The following is a 20,102-nucleotide window of genomic DNA, read 5'->3' as shown; positions in this document are numbered from 1 at the left end:
ATAGATTTTTTATGTGTGTAAGCTTTTCTGAAACCTGAAATCTTGGCTATAAGCGGTTTAAGGTCTTTGGGCAGGTATGCAGAGATGTACATGTGCATATTTTCCTTCCTGTACATGTCCACACCTAATTCTTTGGAACAGCCAAAAGTCACCAGAATACAAGGTGTAATCAGAAATTGCTTCTTACCCACTTTGTGAAAAGTGATTTCTGCATGTATGGGGAAATGGGGTGGGGGTGGGGAATTGGGACTGATAATAAAACTGACATGCAGATAAGCAAAGAAAGCCAACATACACTTATTGTAAACTTGAATTTGAATGGTGGTCCTTCAAAGAAAGCTGCACAGCTGTCATCACTGCCAGTTGCTAAGCGGTAAGGTCTTGTCTGCTTAATATCTACACTATTGATAACTTTGTTGTGGCCAGCGATCTCACCTACTGAAGAACCGGTATCCCACAGAAACACTGCTCCAAATCTATAGGTGAGAAACAATCACATGAAATAAGAAAGAAGAGCTATATACAGGACTTAATTTCTTCATCAATCAGCATCTGGAATGTACCTGACAATAACAATTAGATCACACAGTTTATCATAAGCAAGCATTGCTTCTCATTGTTTTTAGGCACTCTGTACATTGTGCATAAATAAATAGTATAATGAACCAAAACACCTGCTTCATGAACTCAGGAGAAGAATGAACCTCTGTAATACTATTCTGGCCAGCCATCTGAAGCTCCTTTTAAATACTAAAACAATTCATCTCATTTCCATGCTCATGGAATAACTTAGGGGGTGAAACATACCAGCAGTTTCAACTGGCTTCGGGGTGGCGTGGGGGGTGCAGCCTTCAGATGACACATGCCCTGCAACTGCCCCCAAGCCAGCATCATGCCACCTGCCTGACCAGACAACCAGCAGCATTGTGGTACTCCGGCGGCATGCTGCAGGAGCACTGAAAAGCAGCCACAGAAAAGGCACCCTTTTTCCAGGGCAAAAGGGGCAGCATTTTGCAGCTTCTTTTTGCCCTGGAAAAGAGTCAGATCGGAGCCATGGAGTGCAGTTGCTGCGGCCCTGATCCAGTGCTCAAAGGGGCAGCATCAAGCCGTCCCTTTATAGGGCCGTCTGTTTCAGCCCCTAATCAGCAAGGGGTTGAGCCAGGTCTATATAAACAGCTGTTTCTTTAATGTATTCCTTTTGTATGGTCTATATCAGCAAAGAGCAGAGTGAATTTACTGTAGTTATAACACCAGCAGCATCCCTGAAGAATTGCTCTTGTTATGAGTGCTTAATATCTTAAGGGCATTTACTGAAGCCTATTTCTTATATAATATCACTGAAAAGAAAAAAGGAGTAAAAAATAATGCCAATGTTTCTAGAAAAGAATGAATCTCATGCTACACTTGGGCAGCAATGCAGCTGACTCCACTTCCTGATTATCATTTTACTTCTGAAATGGAAAAAGACTATCAATAGAGAGTATCCATCAACATTAACAGATTATATTAATGTTCTCCTAAAATGAAGTTGTAATTTAAAGGAAAACAGGAATAATACAGAAGCAGATACATATCACCTACACATCCTATTTTATCTGATCTGATTCCTTTGAAGCATACCTTTCCTTTTTCCCTATCTTAACTACAAGAATTCTTTAGAAAGAGCAACTTTAGTCCAGTAGATTATTTTTGTGGAAGGAAGGAGACTGGAATATACATTCCAAGAAGCAGCTTTCTTTCCAGTAGTTATGTTAAACAGATTTATGGTTTAAGAGATTCAGAAGAGGAGCTTGTTGAATCACTGAGACTGTTTCCAGGGATATGTGCTATTAAAAGATCGCTAGCTGTCAAATGAACTCTGAATCTAGAAATCAAAGCACAAGAAACAGATACATTCTTCTGTAAGACTATGAGAATTTGATTAATATTTTCTCTTCCTACTCACTTTTCCCTTCCTTCCCCAACAGCAGCAAGCCTCTTGCTGTCTTCAGTCCATGCAATGTCTTTTATTTTTCCTGCAAAAGGCTGATATTCATACTTCAGCAAATGTTCCTTCTGTGTGGTATCCCAAATTCTAAGCTTTCCAGAGATATCTGTCATAGAACAGCAGCAGATGAAATTACTATTCCAATTAGATCAAGTTGTTGCATATAACCATCAAATACTACAGTCAAATTTTCAGTCACACCTCTTCTAAATCACCTGTCATTTAGGACATTATGAATGCTAGCATTTTATGTAAATTGTAGCTATCATGACTGGTTTGCTATACATAAAGTTTTGCAACAAATTTTCTCAGAATGATGGATAACATACCGTGTTGATGCTGATCTTTGAATGTTTCAACATGGTATATGCAAATAAGCTGCTCATCTACATTTATTTTACTTGTCTATTTTTAACCACAACAGAAGAAATGTTGACCTATGTTTGTATTGTCCATATAACATGCTTGCTTTTGTGTGGGCTTTATAAAGATCAGTTTGAAAAAGTTGATGGATCAAATATTTCTAATACCCCCTCCTATGTATATGCACTTGTTTTCCAAAAATCTCTAAAAACAAAACAAAATTTCATGCAAATCACTGTAACATCAATACTGTATTCTTTTTATGTTTAGAAGGTTTCCTCTCTATTTAACTTCTGCCTATTCAATGAGATGAGAACTAGACTGTGCTGTTACCATACCACTGTGCGGATAGTAGGCGGAAGACTAATAAGATGGGAACTCCATAAGATGCTTGCAAAAATACTGTACTGAGAGCAGCAGCATCTCCCACTGGTCACCCAGTGTTTGGCACTTGGGGGCTGGGGGAAACATGTGGCTGAGATTTACCATATTTATGGAAATGTTTCTGCCTTTAATATATTTTTTTGCATAGATTCTTTGGAGTCTAAATAATTCATCATCCTATTTTAGTTTCAAATTCAAAAGTGGAGTGACTATGCATTATTAAGGGCAGCAAAGAGGGGATCCCAGGAGAACAGATATGATCTTGTTGCTTCTCATAGATTGATTGCATAGGTGGAGCCTTGCATACCCGCCTTGAATCCCATTGAGGGAGAAAGGCAGGATATAAATCCTGGAAATAAAGTAAAAACTAAATGCAACCATCATAGTTTGCATGCCCAAATGTAGTGGTAACATAAAGCATTTGATCCCTCCAGGAAAAGCATAAAGACCAGGCTGCTTGCATTGACAGTGCCATCAATAAGAATCAAGGGAGGAAACAGGAGATCAGCCCAACCTACATTCCACTCTGTCCCACCATGCATGAAGTCTACTTAGAAAGTCTTCAGTGACTGGTTTAAAAAAACAACATACATTTATGCCTGAAATCACTTCTCGACAGTAACGCCCTGAGAAGCCTTCCTCCATATATGAAAGTTTGCCTTGAATGAAGCTGACAGGGTTTGGGATAGAATTAGTGCTTTGCTCAATACATTTCAGTCATCAAGATCATGCTTATTCAAAGAAATGCTGTGAGACTACTACAGATTCTTTTACAATGTGCCAAGTAAAAAGAACAAAGAATAACAGAGGGGATTACAATGTTTTGGGGAATACCAAGGTGACAGGTAAGAGGCTAACCGTTACGGTCTGGGAATCTTCAAAGTTATTTATTCAAACTATGCTTTGAATTCATTCAAGGTGGAGATATCTAAAAAAGTGGTCTTCTAGTGCTTCTTGTGTTCTGCAGGTCCCCAGCAAAAGTGGCTGATGGAAACTCACAACATCAGCTGTGGATCCAACCATGACCAGAGATGTGGCCATGCCCCCTGACATTTAAAAGCAAATTTCTAATCCTTTATTGAGGACAAAAACAAGACTTAAAAATATGTCGGCAACATTTGGCAAGTTAAGAGAGTGAGAAATATTTCTAACTGCAGGAGGCAAATTTGCATAACTTATAGAGAAAATTTATAGAGCAAGTTTTTGTAGAAAAAGAGCAGTACAGATCTCAGAGTTTTGTGGATTTTGGAATATCTGCATACACATAATGATTTTTCTTGGAGACGGGACCCAAGTCTGAACAACAAATTCATTTATGTTTTGTATACCGTTTATACACATAGCCTGAAAACAAATTTATACACAATTTTTTAAAAAATAATTTTGTCCATAAAACAAAGTTTGTGTACAATGAACCATCAGAAAGCAAAAGTGTCACTATCTCAACACCCATGAAAATAGTTTTGGAATATTTTGGAATTCAGAATTCTGGATAAGGGAGACACTACCTGTAATTCATGCAAAGGTTTCTTGTGTTTTTTAAGTTGGAAAATGGAAATCCACTACAACTTTTGCAAAACAACTTGAATTTTGGCCTCAAAATACCCTAATTCAATTTGGAAACCTAGTGCATAAACATTCAAAGTCACACTACTGATTAGCATTTATGTATCATTTTCAAATGTTCAGAGCACTCCTCATATATTTTCTTCTTGAAATCCTTATAGCAGTGTATGTGTGTATGTATGTGTATTCAATGGCGATCACATTATACAATGTTCAGAACAGAACCACACTCATAACAAAAAACATAACAGAAAAGGGAACCAAAGCCCACTGAAATTAATGACCTTAAGTAGGTCTCAGACAGCACAGGATTTCAGCCACAGATTACAAATAGACTTTGCTTTTGGCAAAATAGGTAATAGCTACATTATGATGTTTTTTCTAAGCAACATGCGTAGTGGCATTATACTGTACCTCCAGATGCAATGTAGAAGCCACTGGGTGCATACTTGGCGACCACAGCTTGATGGGCATGTTCAGTGTAGATGTCAGCAATTGCTGGATTCTATGAGAAAAGTATAATTTCAAAATATAACTTTTCAAACAGGCACCTCTTGTCAACACCCTCTGCCACCAACACTCTCAAAACAGAAATAAAGACTTTGGCCAAAGTACAGAGACAGATTCCAACAGCTAGTAGTTACCCATGTTTAACTTTCTAATACCCCCTCCTATGTATATGCACTTGTTTTCCAAATATCTCTAAAAACAAAACAAAATTTCATGCAAATCACTGTAACATCAATACTGTATTCTTTTTATGTTTAGCAGGTTTCCTCTCTATTTAATTTCTGCCAAGCAGAAGCCAGATCATTGAAGCAAATTCCTAGGGACAGTTGCCAAACTCATTTAACTATGTCCCCAACATCTGATTCTCAATTATACCAGTGGTTGCCTCCAGATCTAACAAGATCATCATGGACAATATTTCTCCTACCATGGACTAGTTAGTACTAAATTCTCAGACTATATAGAAATTAAACACTGGACTGGCAAGTCAAGGATCATGCTGTCATTTGTGTGTATCTGAAGCACTAAGACGGCCACTGATTCCTCCACTGAACTAAATTAAAGAGAAAAATGGAGGGAATGAAATCCGGTTGCAACATTAGTGTTAGAATTTGACTTCCTGAGGAACAGTCTGATGGAAAACAACCAAAACAAAACCTGTCTGCCCTTCTAAAAGAGGAACTCAAGCCATGAGCAGGCAGTAGTTGCTACATGAGGTAAAGGACTCTGCTTGCTCATCTTCTTTCTGCACCCAAATTCCACATATCTGAGGTTTTTTGTTAAACAAGTTGGATTATGTGCATATACGTTCTGTATTACAGACCAATATGCATACACACCAAATGTATATGCTCCAACTCCAAATAAGTGTAAGTTCTAAATGCATATTCGGAAGGGTGCAGGGAGGATAGAGAGCTGCCATGTAATGGGTTACACTGTACTGCAGCCATTCACTCAAGACCACAAGGTTGCGAGTTCAAGACCAGCAAAAGGGCCCAAGCTCGACTCAGGCTTGCATCCTTCCGAGGTCGCTAAAATGAGTACCCAGACTGTTGGGGGCTAATTAGCTTACTTGCAAATTAGCTTACTTGCTGTTCACCGCTATGATCTCTGGAATAGCGGTATATAAATAAAATTTATTATTATTATTATTATTATTATTATTACACGAACACAGGTCTTTATAAACAGCAACTCAAAAAGTGAGGACAATCCTGACACTGCCACCACTTGCACCATGAAAAATGTGACTGTGGAACCCAATGATGTGGGATGGAAGTTTTCCAAGGGAAAAACATACATTACAACACTTTTCCACAGAGTATTCCAGTTTTAAAAATGTGTTTATTAGAATACAATTAGCAATTGCAACACAGGTCAAGTTGGACAATCAAAGATTTGTCTTAGAAATCATATATATTTCTGAATGCATATCTATTTTCAGGCATGTTGAAGTATCTAGGCTAATGTCTTATTTTCAACATCTTCTTTTTCTTCTTAGGTTTTAAACATATGACTTACGTTTAAATTATTTTAAAGCAATCCAATAAAAATAATTTCTAAAATCTCAGTAAGAATAATTGACTTATTTTTTTGGCCTTAATCAAGTTTTTTCAGTTCAAATACCTTTTGGCTGTTAAAAAGTCAAATAACAATTCGGTGTCCAACATTAACATGACATTTTGAATTTAATAAACAAAACTGAAGAAGTCTAGCATGTAAATGAGTTTCCCAACAAAACAGCCAAAAAAGCTTCCAGAAAAACCACATCACTGAAGACAGTTAATGTCTCACCAAGCAAAGACAATCAGGAACTCCATCTATGGACTCAGCTGCCTGCACCTAAAACCCAACTCTGAATTTAAGCTGGTATCCTTCAAGAAGCATGCAAAATTCAAACCATCAGCAACTCAGAGGTTTCAAATTAATAGGGACCCTATTCTACAAGGCAAATTGGAAACTGATTTAAAAACTGAGACACTGGGTATTATCTTTTGGGGTGTTTGTGTGTTCAGTTTATTTATTTTAAAAAACATATCACAAAAGGACAATACACTTCATACCTAACACCTATACAAAAACAACACACATCATACCTAACATCTGTACAAAAACAGATAATACATTAATAACAAACAAAACACCACTTCTATTGGTATTATTTTCTCAATTGTTTTGATACTGAATCATTATGACGTTACTTTTTTGTCTCCAAACTATATATCTCTTATCACCAATACTTACCTATTTCTATTACCTAATCTAAACCAATTACAAATTCATTACCTCCTTTCTGTTGGAAATACATTTTCAATACTTTCCACTGTGTTTCAAATTTTTCTAATGATTTGTTTTAACATCTGAATCAACTTATCAATTTTCCATACAGTCTTATAATTTCAGAATCCAGTCTTTTACATGTGGACATTCTTTTTTCTTCCACTTGCTTGCATTTAACACTTGTGTGGCTGTGGTCATAAAAATATAGGTTTTCTGTACTTTTTCTCCAGATTCTCATTTGTTATCATACTTAGCAGGTAAATTTTTGGGTCAGCATTCTCTTTTATATTCAAAATTTTTGTTACTTGGTTATGGATTGAGTTGCAATATCTTCTGGCCAATTTACATGACCACCACAAGTGATAAAAGGTTCACGGTTCATTTTCAAATTTCCAATACAGTGGACCCTTGTTATACACTGGGGTTTGGTTCCAAGATCCCCCGTGTATAACAAAATCCGTGTATGCTCAAGTCCCATTAAATATAATGACATAGCAAAATGGTGTCCCTTATAAAAAATAAAAAATCAAGGTAAATGTATACTTTTTTGGGACATTTTCAAACCGTGTATGCTTGAATCCGTGTATAAAAAATCCGTGTATAAGAAGGGCCGACTGTATATACTTTTAATGTTCTTATTCATTTTAGCTAACTTCTAAGGAGTGAGATGCCACCTATATTCCATTTTATATTTTTTTCCTTCAAATCATAGTTTAAGGTGTATTAATTCTTTTGGACCATGATTTTCCCCACCGTTGTAATAAAATATTTCACCCTAAAACATGGGCCCACAGACACTGGCTATTTTCAAGCTTCTTCTACAATACAGATTTGAAAAATGACAGAACGGATGGCAGTTTAATCATTCGGGCAAGATTTAAACATAGGTACACTAACACAAAAAGTGCATAACATATGTCCGAGATATATTGTAAATAATTACAAAGGACAAACATAGCTACAGGCACTTCCAGCATGTCATCAAAACTGAGGGGAGAATGTGGCTACTTAACACTGCTGTGGTTCCTCCACCTGTATATTTGGCATCCAGCCTGTAACACACTTTCTATAAATATAACACAGTAACTCCATAATACATAACTCCAGAGTACAAAATATATAAGCACAAAGGAACCTGTACTGGGGCTAACATTTGCACAACATTTTAATATTTTCTAAATTAAGTTTTTGTAAAATGCCTAGTGTATAACAAATTCCATCCAGAAACCTTATCTCTACAGCAGTCATCACTGAAATCATTCCAAAACATGCATTCCTTGTTTTAAATTTATAAAAGTGATTCAGAGTCCCAGTGAATCAGCAGTATGGTACTGAGTTTCTTTCAACACCCACACATCACAATTCCACCCTGCCACACACACACACACAACCTGTCACTGAATGTTTGCTAGATAAGCAAAGATACCTAAGGTTCCTTCTGTTAAATGAGGGTTTATTCAGCTAGGATCTGAAAACAGCAGAAAAGCTCTTCCTTTGGAACCATTGGGCCAAATGTGATATCCACAGATCACCTAAAAGGGTCAGAAGAAGAATTCATACCATATTCAGAGAAGCAGTTTAAATATCCTTTACATAAGTACCAAATGATAAAACCTCTAAAGCATTTTCTCGTGTCCATACAGACATCCAGCATATGCACCAACACTCCCATCCTGTTGAGTGAATATATTGGTCCTTCAAAAAGGATCAAACCCACAATAGCAATTCATAAATGATCACCAAATCCACTACTTAGGGCCTAGCCTCCTGTCTGTGACATATGCAAACATAACTCAAGGTATGCCAGGTGCTGCTCAATCTCTCCATCCTGCTCAGCTGAGAGTGTATGCCAAGGAAATGGGCATTCCATTGAAAGCTGATATAGCTTCATGTTCACTCCCTCTGTACATTTAAGAGAGCCAGCATGGTTTAGTAGTTTCAGGGTTGGAATATGACTACAATAACCAGGGTTCAAATCCCCACTCAGCCATGGGAAACCACAGGGTGACTAAATCACACTCTCTCAGCGTCAAGGCAAAGGCAAACTCCCTCTCAACAAAATTTGCCAAGAAGACCCTCTGATAAGAGTCCCCTTAGTGTCACCATAAGTCAGAAATGTCCTGAAGGCACACAACAACCACAACACATTGTTTCAAGAAAAACTGCTGTTTTGTATCTTCTGGTTTCCTCGCTATGTTTTTATTAAAGGGTTCTGCTAAATCTGGGTTCTCTGCTATTGAAAAAGATGCACTGTTGCATCTGGGCATGCCCTGGGGTGGCATCATCTTAGTTTGATGTTATCCTATGAATTTGTTTTAGAGAATATGTTATACATGGTCATGTTCATGCACTTTAAATCTGCTTCCTTGTGGTGTGAATGCTGATAGACAATGGACAAAGATCTTCCAAGTCCTTGTGGATGCAAGGAGACTATGGCTAAAATCCTATTAAAGCACCAACACTGCAGTTTATGGCAGCGGATGAAGTCTGCTCCTTTCCTGAGCTGCACAACAACAAGCCAATATGGGGGGGGGGGCATATATGTGCCTGGATATTGCCCGGCTTACTTGTGCTGCCAGGGAAATTAGCAGCCTTCATCCACTAGGCCCTCCAGCATGCTTGCTTGTTTCTTTCAGTTGGCTCTTTTCTTCCGCTATGTAAAGCAAGGCACACCGAACCTGCCTGCACTCCCATGACCAATCACTGGTCAAAAGGTGGTACTCCGTATACCAGGTTATAACAGAATATTAATTTTTGTCCATGAATTTGAATTGTTGAGTTTTCCATTTGAATTGTTGAGTTTTCCATTATTCACAGCATCTGAAGTAGATTTATTTCTTGGCACCTTTTCCTACCCAAGCTTTGTTTTGTTTGTATGCTAACAACAGTAGCAACAGTAGCCATATGATGATGATGATGATGAGTGTTAGAAGTACTATTAATATACAAAAATGTTTAAAAAATTTTTTTAGAGAACATGCATGGCCAGTCTGTGGCTCAAGAATGCTTATGGCTCATGTGTCCATGCAGTCTGCAGTTCATGGCATGCCTCTCAAGATGCAAACAGACTGGTCACCTTCAGTCACCTGGGTTGCAGGCATCAAAGGCAGAGAGAAGATTGTTTGTAAGCTTAGAGAAGAGTGACATATCAAAAAGTATTGCCTACTTTTGGAAAACCAAGGCGAGGTTGCAGGCGGTAGAGGCCCATCCTCTCTTTCTCTAGCCATGCTCTGCTGCCTCCCCAGCATGGCCATAAGGAAATGGGAAGTTTTTGTTTCCATTTTCTCAATTGTAACAACAGTATATGGAAATAAGCCAGGATTGTAAACCATAGTTTAAAGTTGCCACAATTGGCTCAGCACTGGTTAAGACTAAACTCAATTTCTCTAGGCTAACATATAAACCATGTGATTAGATGAAATTGGGAGCAAGAGTTTCCAGTTCCCTCATGTCTGTCTTGGAAGTATACACACATGAAGTTAAGGTTCATTTGTGCAATGAGGTTTAGAATTATGTAAATTAGTTTCAAGCTCATATATTTCAAACGCAGCCAGCTGTACATTTCTAACACACACTACAAACCCGAGTCTTTCATCCTATTTCTCAAACAGAGCTACTCTGCATATGGGGATGAGAATGAGCATGAGGAGAGAATGCTTACTATTTATTCCCAATACTAGTTAAAATAAATGAAAATCATAATATGGTTTCAAAGCTGATTGATTTGAAATAGCAAGAAACAATGTCAAGTTTAGACATAACAAAGAACTGTGGTTTGTTTTAAATATGAAATTGAAGCCTTTATTGTTTTCATGTGTGCAGAAGAGAGGCACACGAAGTTCTCGTGTGCCGAGGTGAGCCCACAATGCATTGTGTTGGACTCCTGATAATTAAATGTAAATGAAAATTTGAACTAAGCTGTACTTTACTCTTTTCTTGCCTTTTTGTTTCACCTGACAAATTGCTGTTTTTTCAGCACACATCTACACACCATGGAGGGGGGGTTAGAATATAACCATCTGATGATTTCCTATTTAAAAGATTCCGTAGGTACAGCTGATAATACCAAGACTTACTAGAAGGTTGGTTTCTTCTTTCTTGTTTGAGTCAATAGTAATAGCAAGTACTGCATATACCCATGTATAAGTCTAGAAATGTTAGTCAAAAAATTGACCCCAAAAACCTAGGTCGACTTATTCATGGGTCAATGTAAATACTATACTTTAACTGTTATTAAAAAGAGAACCATCCCTGGTAAAAGGTAAGAGTGGTATCTGTCTTGGAAGCACTGACCTCTCTCTGCTTTCTCTTCCATTCATCCTTCAGTGTGAGCCAAAACTATTATGCCTGCCAGAAGTTTGTATGTTCTTTGGCATTGTTTTCCTTTGCTTCATCATTTGGATCTTTTGTTGCATGTCCCTAAGTTTTACCCTTGACCTATCCAAGGGTCATATCAAAATCCATAATTTTGCCCCCAAAACCTGCCCTCAACTTATACATGAGGTTGACTTAGAGTCAAGTATATACGGTACATTTCTACAATGCTTATCAGTGAACTAGCACTCCCTAAGCAGTTTATAACGTCTAAGCCAATTGCCCCCAACAAGCTGGGTACTCATTTACTAAAAAGACTAAAGCTAGAACATTAAGGCTATGATAATTTCTGTAGCATCCAACATTCACACCTCCTCTTTCAGCAAACACAAACAAGAGAAACTCACTTTGACAAGTCACTGAAACCAGAAACTAAGGCCTGTTACAGACTGCCAAAACAAAGCTGCTTCGGGTCTCTTTGGAGGTATGCTATTTAAATGATGCATGGGTCCTAAGAGTCCAGAGGTCGCGCCAAAGCCACACTCCATTCCTAAGCACTGGAGTGCAGCTTTGGTGCAGCTTCCGGATTCTTAGGATGCATGCATCATTTAAGCGGCATACCTCCAAAGAGACCAGAAGCAGCTTTATTTTGGCAGTCTGTAACAGGAATAAGAAAGCTCTGAAAGAAAAAAAGAACAACATATTTAAGGTTGGTGATGAACCAATCAACCAAAACTTAAATGCATTCAGCTATGTAGTACTCTAATTCAAAAAGGTTTTCCCCCCCAGCACTGAAATGTGATATACATGTGACAGCCTGCAACTTACTCTCTAATACTGTGGTGGAAGAGGGAGCCACCAAAGTAAAATATTAATGCAGTTGGATAATCCAGTCTTAACTGATGATTTCATGGTGCTTTCTAGAACAGTTTAAGAACTTCCACGTGGTACACCTTACCTCCCATACTGTTTGTTATAAACACAGGACAAGATGCCTGAAAGATATAGTCAAGGGTGAAAAAGTCTACCTATATGAACTGACAACTTATTTTATATTAATTTATAATCTATCACATTTTCACTCATCCTTCCTTGAATGATTTACTTGATGGGCTTACATTTTACATATTTTAGCAAATGGCTGGCTGCTTGTTGAAATATAATTCTGAACGAATTACTGCTAGATTATACTATGCTTTCTCTTTGATCACTACAGGTATACCTCAGTTACACAGAAACTAGAAGTCTGTGTTTCTCCAGCCCTCCACCATTCTTCCTATTGTGCTACTAAAAATGTCAAGCTAGATAGAGGACAAGGAGGAAAGGGGGACTGGGTGGCCATAAGAAAACTTTATAAAACAGCTTCTTTGTTAAAGGTTTGTTAATGGAGGCATTGAAATGTTGCTGTGTCAAAATTGTACCCCCTCCCAACTCAAACACAGTTCACAAGCATGGTGCATAATTAAGAAGCTGCCTCACCCCCTATTTAAATCAAGCTGACACACCTAGACTAAAATTAAACACGCAAGAGCTACAATCTTCAACCTTTTCTGTTTAAGGAAAAGTGTAGGGTTTGTGATGGGGTGGTGGTGGTGGTTAAGTTGTGTAAAGTGTTGAGAAGAGGATGGTGGAACCTTCAATGCACAACTGGATGCTACATCTTATCTCACATGGAGGGTTGCCAAAGCCAACCAACCAATAAGGAGATCAGAGTCAAAGGCTACAGTCTTCAGCCCAACTTAATGTGAGTCAGTTTTACATAATTTAATGTCATTTGCAAGTATATGTGTACATGATGGGGAGAAAAGTAGGTGCTTAATTTTCTGTTCAGTATTTCCATCACAGAAGTCCAGGTTCAGGTTTACTACCTTAGTGAGGATGATGGCTGCATGGTGTTGAAAACATTCTTTATAATGCTCTGCTTAAAGACCTCCTTCCTTGGAGGTCTTTAAGCAGAGGCTAGATGGCCATCTGCTGGGGATGCTTTGATTTGGATTTCCTGCATGGCAAGGGGTTGGACTGGATGGCCCTTGTGGTCTCTTCCAACTCTATGATTCAGAATTACAACATTCAGATACAACCAGGAAGCCTGTTCAGTCACACAAAATGCTACTTCCAAGCTGGACGCTGCCATTCTGCAATAAAGGAATTTTAAAGAGAGTGAAAGCTGCTAAATTCTCAAAATATTTGGTGTTCTCCATCAGGGCATGAATTAAGAGATTTGTTTCTTATCACGTTACACCAGTTACTGTGAATAGTCATTATGATTATTTTGAATATATTTAAGCGTCAGACTAATAAGCCACTCTGATAGCCTTTAGGGCCGAAGGGCGGGGTATAAATACCATAAAATAAATAATTGTCAGTTTTACTATATGAATATCATTGACAATGGATCACTTTACCTGCTTTACACCCGTGTTTGTGTTTTCTGCTTTCACACATCTCAGGAAATGCAGTCTAGTCTACAAAAGCTTATTCCATAATTACTGGTAGCCTTCAAAGTCTTCCAAGACTGTTTTTGTTTTTTATCCAAATGCCAGAACCAACATACTCTATATTCATACACACAACTGCATTCATGATGGGCTTGGAATACAGTACACAAGAACAAGTGTGATATAGCAAATCAAGTGGTGCACTGGGGTGCACTATGCTGCCCTGACTTTGCTGGAAGAGGAATGGAATGCAAATGTGATTTTATAAAATTGTAGTTTTGATCTCAACAGTATTCTTAGTATTCCAGTCTCATTATATACAGGGGCATAGTAAAATGGTGTTCCTTATACACATAGCAAAATCTAGGTTTTATTTTTGGAATTGATATTTTTGGAATATTTTCAAGAAATGGATGGTGGCTTGAAAATATCAAACTGTGCATTCAAGCCATGAATACAGAATCCATGGATACAGAAGGCTCACTGTATACACTTTAATTTTATGTACTCTCTCTATATAATTTTGCTGTCCAGTTTACAAATTCTATTCTAGGAAAACATTTTAAGATTGCTGTTGGGAGTGTCTTTCAACACCAGCATCCAAGGCAAAACGCTACAGATTGTTTAATCTTATAAAGTATATTGGCTTGAGCTTAGCAACTGGAGCTTCAGAACCGAGTACCTCCTATTATTCATTCTATCTCACAATGGTCAACTTGAATGAAGCAATAACCAGCCTTTCTGTTATCCTTGCACACATCTGCAGAGGCTAGCAAACTGTGTCCATGGTAGTCCTCCTGTGGCAGATGTATCACCAAACAGAAGTGTACTGTGAGTGACAGTAAAGGCACTAATCCCCATGGTTTGGTTTGATTACTGCCTACTCTTCTACAGATCACAATACAGTACTGGAAGGGCTCCATTAATGAAACGGAACAAGCCTCCTTCTCCAGTCCAAACATATCACAACATTTTGCTTTCCAAGTTGTACAACTCCCCCCCCCCCCCGGTAATTATTTATGTGTATTCATACATTTTGATGGATGGCCAGCCAAGATTTGGGGTCACCGCAATCTGTCCCTCTTCCTCCCAGGAGTACAGGGATTTGTCAGATGCCATTTTGAGCTCTGGAGGCAGACCATTCCTGATAAGCACCGCAATCTGAGAACACTCCCCCAGCTCTAGATCCATCATAAAGAACTGGGTTGGGACTCAGTTGGGCAGGGAATGCACACCACAACAAATCTGTCAAAGACTGTTTCCACATAATGGTTTGGAAATGATTTCTGCAAAATGTAATGTCTGGCTTCTCTAAAGACACTAGCAGCAATATTATGTATTTGTAACACAGGAATCTTCTTCTAGTCACTTCCAAAAATCAACACTGTCCATGTAAGAAATGCCTAACCATGTGGTTTTCAGCACTGCAAAGAGGAATTTTCCATGAGTAATTCCCAGTAATAAAAAGTTTCACCAGACTGAAGGGCTGTGTCCCTAGAAACACAAACATTGCTAGCAGAGGTACGCTTTTTAGACGAGTTGACTGAGAAAAACTATGGTGGGTACTGATAACTTAAGTCCAAAACACTTTGTAGGAATAATCCAGTTTGAGACTGCTTTAACTGCCCTGGCTCAGTGCTAGCGAATTCTGGGAACTGTAGTTTTGTGACACATTTGGCCTTTTCTGTCAGGATAGCTCTGGAGCCACAACCAAATACAATCCCTAGGATTCCCTAGCACTGAGCCAGGGCAGTTAAAGCGGTCTCAAAGTGGATGATTTCTGCATTTTGGACCTTAAATTTAAATACCATGACAGTTTCCTTGCTGCCGGCCATGGCTTTAGGCCCCAGAACTGCTGACTGTGCTGTTCTGTCCTGAGGCAACATAAGCAACCGCAAAAAGCCTTTTGTAATTACAGTCTAAACCATGCTATGTTAAAAAAGGAAGACATTTACAAGTTCTCATTTTCATCCAAAAACATTTCCCTAATGAAGCACATCCCAGTAAAAAGGGGGGAGGGAGGCAACCACTGGATTCTGCCTCTGCTAATTGTAAGATAATGAAAAGCACAACGAGAGAAAGGAGGTGAAGTTGAATTCTTAAGAATTCTTCAGCATCACGATATCGGCTTCATCTATACTGCAGCAATAATCCGATCTGAGACTGCTTTAACTGTCTTGGCTATGAAACTCTGGGAACTGTAGTTTGTTGTAGCCCCAGAACTCTTTGACAGAGAAGACTAAGGCCTGTTACAGACTGCCAAAATAAAGCTGCTTTGGGTCTCTTTGGAGGTATGCTGTTTAAATGATGCATGCATCCTAAGAATCCGGAAGCAGTACCAAAGCTGCACTCCAGTGCTTAGGAATGGAGTGTGGCTTTGGTGCGACCTCCGGACTCTTAGGACCCATGCATCATTTAAATAGCATACCTCCAAAGAGACACGAAGCGGCTTTATTTTGGCAGTCTGTAACAGGCCTAAATGTCTCACAAAACAGTTAAAGCGGGCTGAAACTGGAATATTTATGCAGAGTATTTTGGACCTAAATTATCAGCACCCGCCATAGTTCTTCTCAGTCAACTTGTCCAAAAAGTGTACCTCTGCTAGCTCCACTCTGGGGCCACAACAAACTACCATTCCCAGAACTCCATAGCCTTGAGCCAAGCCAGTTAAGGCGGTGTCAAAACAGATTATTGTTCCAGTGCGGATGCATAAATATTTTATATAAATATAAATATTCAACCCTTTAGGGCTGAAGGGCGGGTATAAATAAATAAATATCCAACTTTCACCATTCATTAGGATCAACATTAGAAACATGACCCACAACACCTCTCTGTACAAAACCACCACCATTTTAGTTTCCAAGAAGGCAATTCCTGGATGCAAAGCTCATCTCTTGGTTTATTCTCAGCTGCTGTGAGTCATTTTTCCTCTTCTGGACCTAATAATGCATTCCCTATCCAACTGCCCCAAGACCAGCCTGACCTTGGAATTAGCCCTCAGGAAAGCTATATATTTAAAATAAAGCACATATTACGAAGGAAGGGAAGGGGAGAGGAAGGGATACATTACATCGATGTTGCGGATGATGACACATTTCCCGTTCGTGTACAGAAAGTTGTTGCCCTTCGGGTCTCCCCCAATGATTTTGGAGACGCCTCTTTCGACCTGAGGGAGGCTGGCAAACACTTTTTCTACACATAATAAAAGAGAAAGAGAGAGAGAGTAAAATAATAATAGTAACAATAAATAAAAATAAAATAATAATATTTTATAATAATAAAAATAAAATAAATAAAAATAAAATAATAATATTTTATAACAACAATAATATAAAATAAAATAAATAGAAATAAAATAAAAATATTTTATAACAACAATAATATAAAATAAAATAAATAGAAATAAAATAAAAATATTTTATAGCAATAACATAAAATAAAATAAATAAAAATAAAATAAAAACATTTTATAGCAACAATAATATAAAATAAAATAAATAAAATAAAAATATTTAATAATAATAAAAATAAAATAAAAATATTTTATAACAATAATATAAAATAAAAAAATAAAACAAAAATATTTTATAACAATAATAATATAAAATAAAAAAATAAAAAATTAATAATAATAATAATAAATTATAACAATAATATAAAATAAAATAAATAAAATAAAAATATTTAATAATAATAAAAATAAAATAAAAATATTTTATAACAATAATATAAAATAAAATAAATAAAAATAAATAGAAATATTTTATAACAATAATAATATAAAATAAAAAATAAAAAAATTAATAATAATAATAATAAATTATAACAATAATATAAAATAAAATAAATAAAAATAAAATTAAAATATTTAATAATAGTAAAAATAAAATAAATAAAAATTAAAAAAATATTTTATAACAATAATATAAAATAAAATAAAATAAATAAAAATAAAATAAAAATATTTTATAATAAAAATAAAAATAAAATAAATAAAAATAAAATAAAAATATTTTATAATAAAAATAAAATAAAATATTTTATAATAATATTAAAAGAAAAATATAATAACAATAATACAATATTAATAATAATAATGAAAATAATAATAATAAAAATTATTTTTATCCTGCCTCTTCGATAGGATCGGGGTGGCTTACAACAGTAATAATAACAGTAATAAAACCCATACAGTATGAAAACAAATCCCACTATCCCCTCCCTCCCATTAAACAAATAGCCTAATAATCCCCACACAACAACAATAATAAGAATACAAGCAGCAATGGATCACCAAGACCTCTGGAAAAAACAAGAAGCAACAACAACAACAACAACAACAACTCCTCCTCCTCAAGCAGCCCCTATGTAACTTGTTGCTGGGAATATCAACTAAATGGGAGGAGAGAGAGAGAGGGTCCATAGTGGCTCACCTTCCCAATTCTCTTAGGGATTGAGAGAGAAAGGACAGGTGATGAAACGCTAATTTTGCTAATTGCAATGTGCAAATTGCATATATATATATATATATAAATGGAACCGTTTCTTTGCCCTAATTTTTCTAATTGCATTGTGCAAATTGACAATACACACACACACACATATACATGGGAGGGGGATACTTTGCAATGCAGGGATCCCCTCAAGGTGGAATAATGTGGAATTATGGGAAATAACGTTGAATAATGGTTCCTTCCCTTCCCTTGCAAGAGGCAGGGAAGGGAAGGGGAGAGCAGTGCCTGGGTGACAGCCAGAGCCAGGCGTTGGCATGGCCAGGGGCGACCCTCCTCCCTCCCTCCTCCTTCCATGGAGGGGCTGCAGCACTTACTCAGCTCATGAGGCATCTTCGCTTCTCAACTGCGACAAATGCCACCTTTTTAGAATGGAGAGCCAAAATCCTCGCCCGACCGCGCCGTCCACTCCCAGAGCCACCAATAACCAGGAAGCGCCCGCTCGCACCGCTTTTTCCTCCTCGCTCGCTCGCGCTCTCCCCCTGGCTTTGACCATATATAGTCAACTCTGCTCGCGCGCGCTTCCAGCCAAGGCTGCCGCGCCTAGAGCCCGCCCGTCCCGGAAATGCCGCCCAGCAAGCCCCGCCCTCCCAGGGAAAAGGATGCTGCTGCTGCTGCTGCTGCTAACACCAGCTCCAACAGCACCTCCCAGGTCTCCGATGACGTCAGCGCGCACCTCGACGTCAGCGATAGACGCAGAAATAGATAAACTGATACCAGGCTCTCGGTTTCCGGGTTCGAACTGCTGCCCATAGAAACAAGGGATGTCTACAATACATCCGCACTGGAAGGATAATCCGGTTTCATCACGGTCCTGGCTCAATGTTGTGGGAATCTGGGAACTGGGGTTTTGTGAGACCTCTGGTGCCCACAATAAAGCACAGTTCCCAGACTTATTATTACTATGATTATCATCAATGCTGGCTTCCCCAGCATTAAGCCATGGAGGTTAAAGTGGGGTCAATCCGGGTTATTTTTGCAGTGTGGATGCAGCAGCCTCAAAAAAACTATTCCAATCGTTAATTGTAATTGTAATTTATTCTAATTGTGTGGGTGGGAAGGGCTTTTTCTTTGCAACACTGAAAGCCACAATGCCTTGCTTTTCCAAGTAAGAGTTGGAAGAGACCCCAAGGGCCATCCAGTCCAACCCCATTCTGCCATGCAGGAACTCTCCATCGAAGCATCCCCATTGACAGATGGCCATCCAGCCTCTGTTTAAAGACCTCCACTACACTCCAAGGAAGATTGTTCCGCTGTCGAACAGCCCTGACTGTCCGGAGGTTCCTCCTAATGTTGAGCTGGAATCTCTTTTCCTGTAGCTTGCATCCATTGTTCCGGGTCCTAGTCTCTGGAGCAGCAGAAAACAAGCTCGCTCCCTCCTCAATATAACATCCCTTCAAATACTTAAACAGGGCTATCAAGCAACCTCTTAACCATCTCTTTCCAAGGCTAAACATACACAGCTCCCTAAGTCTTTCCTCATAAGGCAGTGGTTCCCAACCTTTGTAATGCCTTGACCCTTTAATACAGTTCCTCATGTTGTGGCGACCCCCAACCGTACAATTATTTTCATTGCTACGTGCAAATATGTGTTTTCAAATGGTCTTAGGTGACCCCTGTGAAAGGGTCGTTCGACCACCAAAGGGGTCCCGACCCACAGGTTGGGAACCACTGTCATAAGGCATGGCTTCCAGGCCCTTCACCATTATGGTGGACCTCCTCTGGACACGCTCCAGTTTGCCAACA

General features: G+C 38.2%; 1 protein-coding gene across 1 annotated transcript in view; it reads right to left on the bottom strand.

Annotated features, from left to right (window-relative positions):
* The window catches only part of LOC149312521 (WD repeat-containing protein 1), a 33,711-nt gene extending 14,842 nt beyond the window's left edge, over positions 1 to 18,869 (bottom strand). The window contains exons 1-5 of the mRNA XM_089524789.1: positions 18,674 to 18,869; positions 16,916 to 17,037; positions 4,715 to 4,805; positions 1,946 to 2,093; positions 296 to 476 (exon numbers count right to left, since the gene is read on the bottom strand). Of these exons, the coding sequence (XP_089380915.1) occupies positions 296 to 476; positions 1,946 to 2,093; positions 4,715 to 4,805; positions 16,916 to 17,037; positions 18,674 to 18,689 (558 nt within the window). The 5' untranslated portion in view covers positions 18,690 to 18,869. The remainder of the gene's footprint in view (positions 1 to 295; positions 477 to 1,945; positions 2,094 to 4,714; positions 4,806 to 16,915; positions 17,038 to 18,673) is intronic.
* Positions 18,870 to 20,102: the final 1,233 nt, after the last annotated feature.

Source organism: Sceloporus occidentalis, unplaced genomic scaffold (assembly GCF_023333645.1).
Source record: "Sceloporus occidentalis isolate IW3139 unplaced genomic scaffold, rSceOcc1.0.p SCAF_5, whole genome shotgun sequence".
NCBI classification, from domain to species: Eukaryota; Metazoa; Chordata; class Lepidosauria; order Squamata; family Phrynosomatidae; genus Sceloporus; species Sceloporus occidentalis.
Note: the sequence above shows the minus strand (reverse complement) of the source record. Positions and strands in the feature narration are given on the sequence as shown.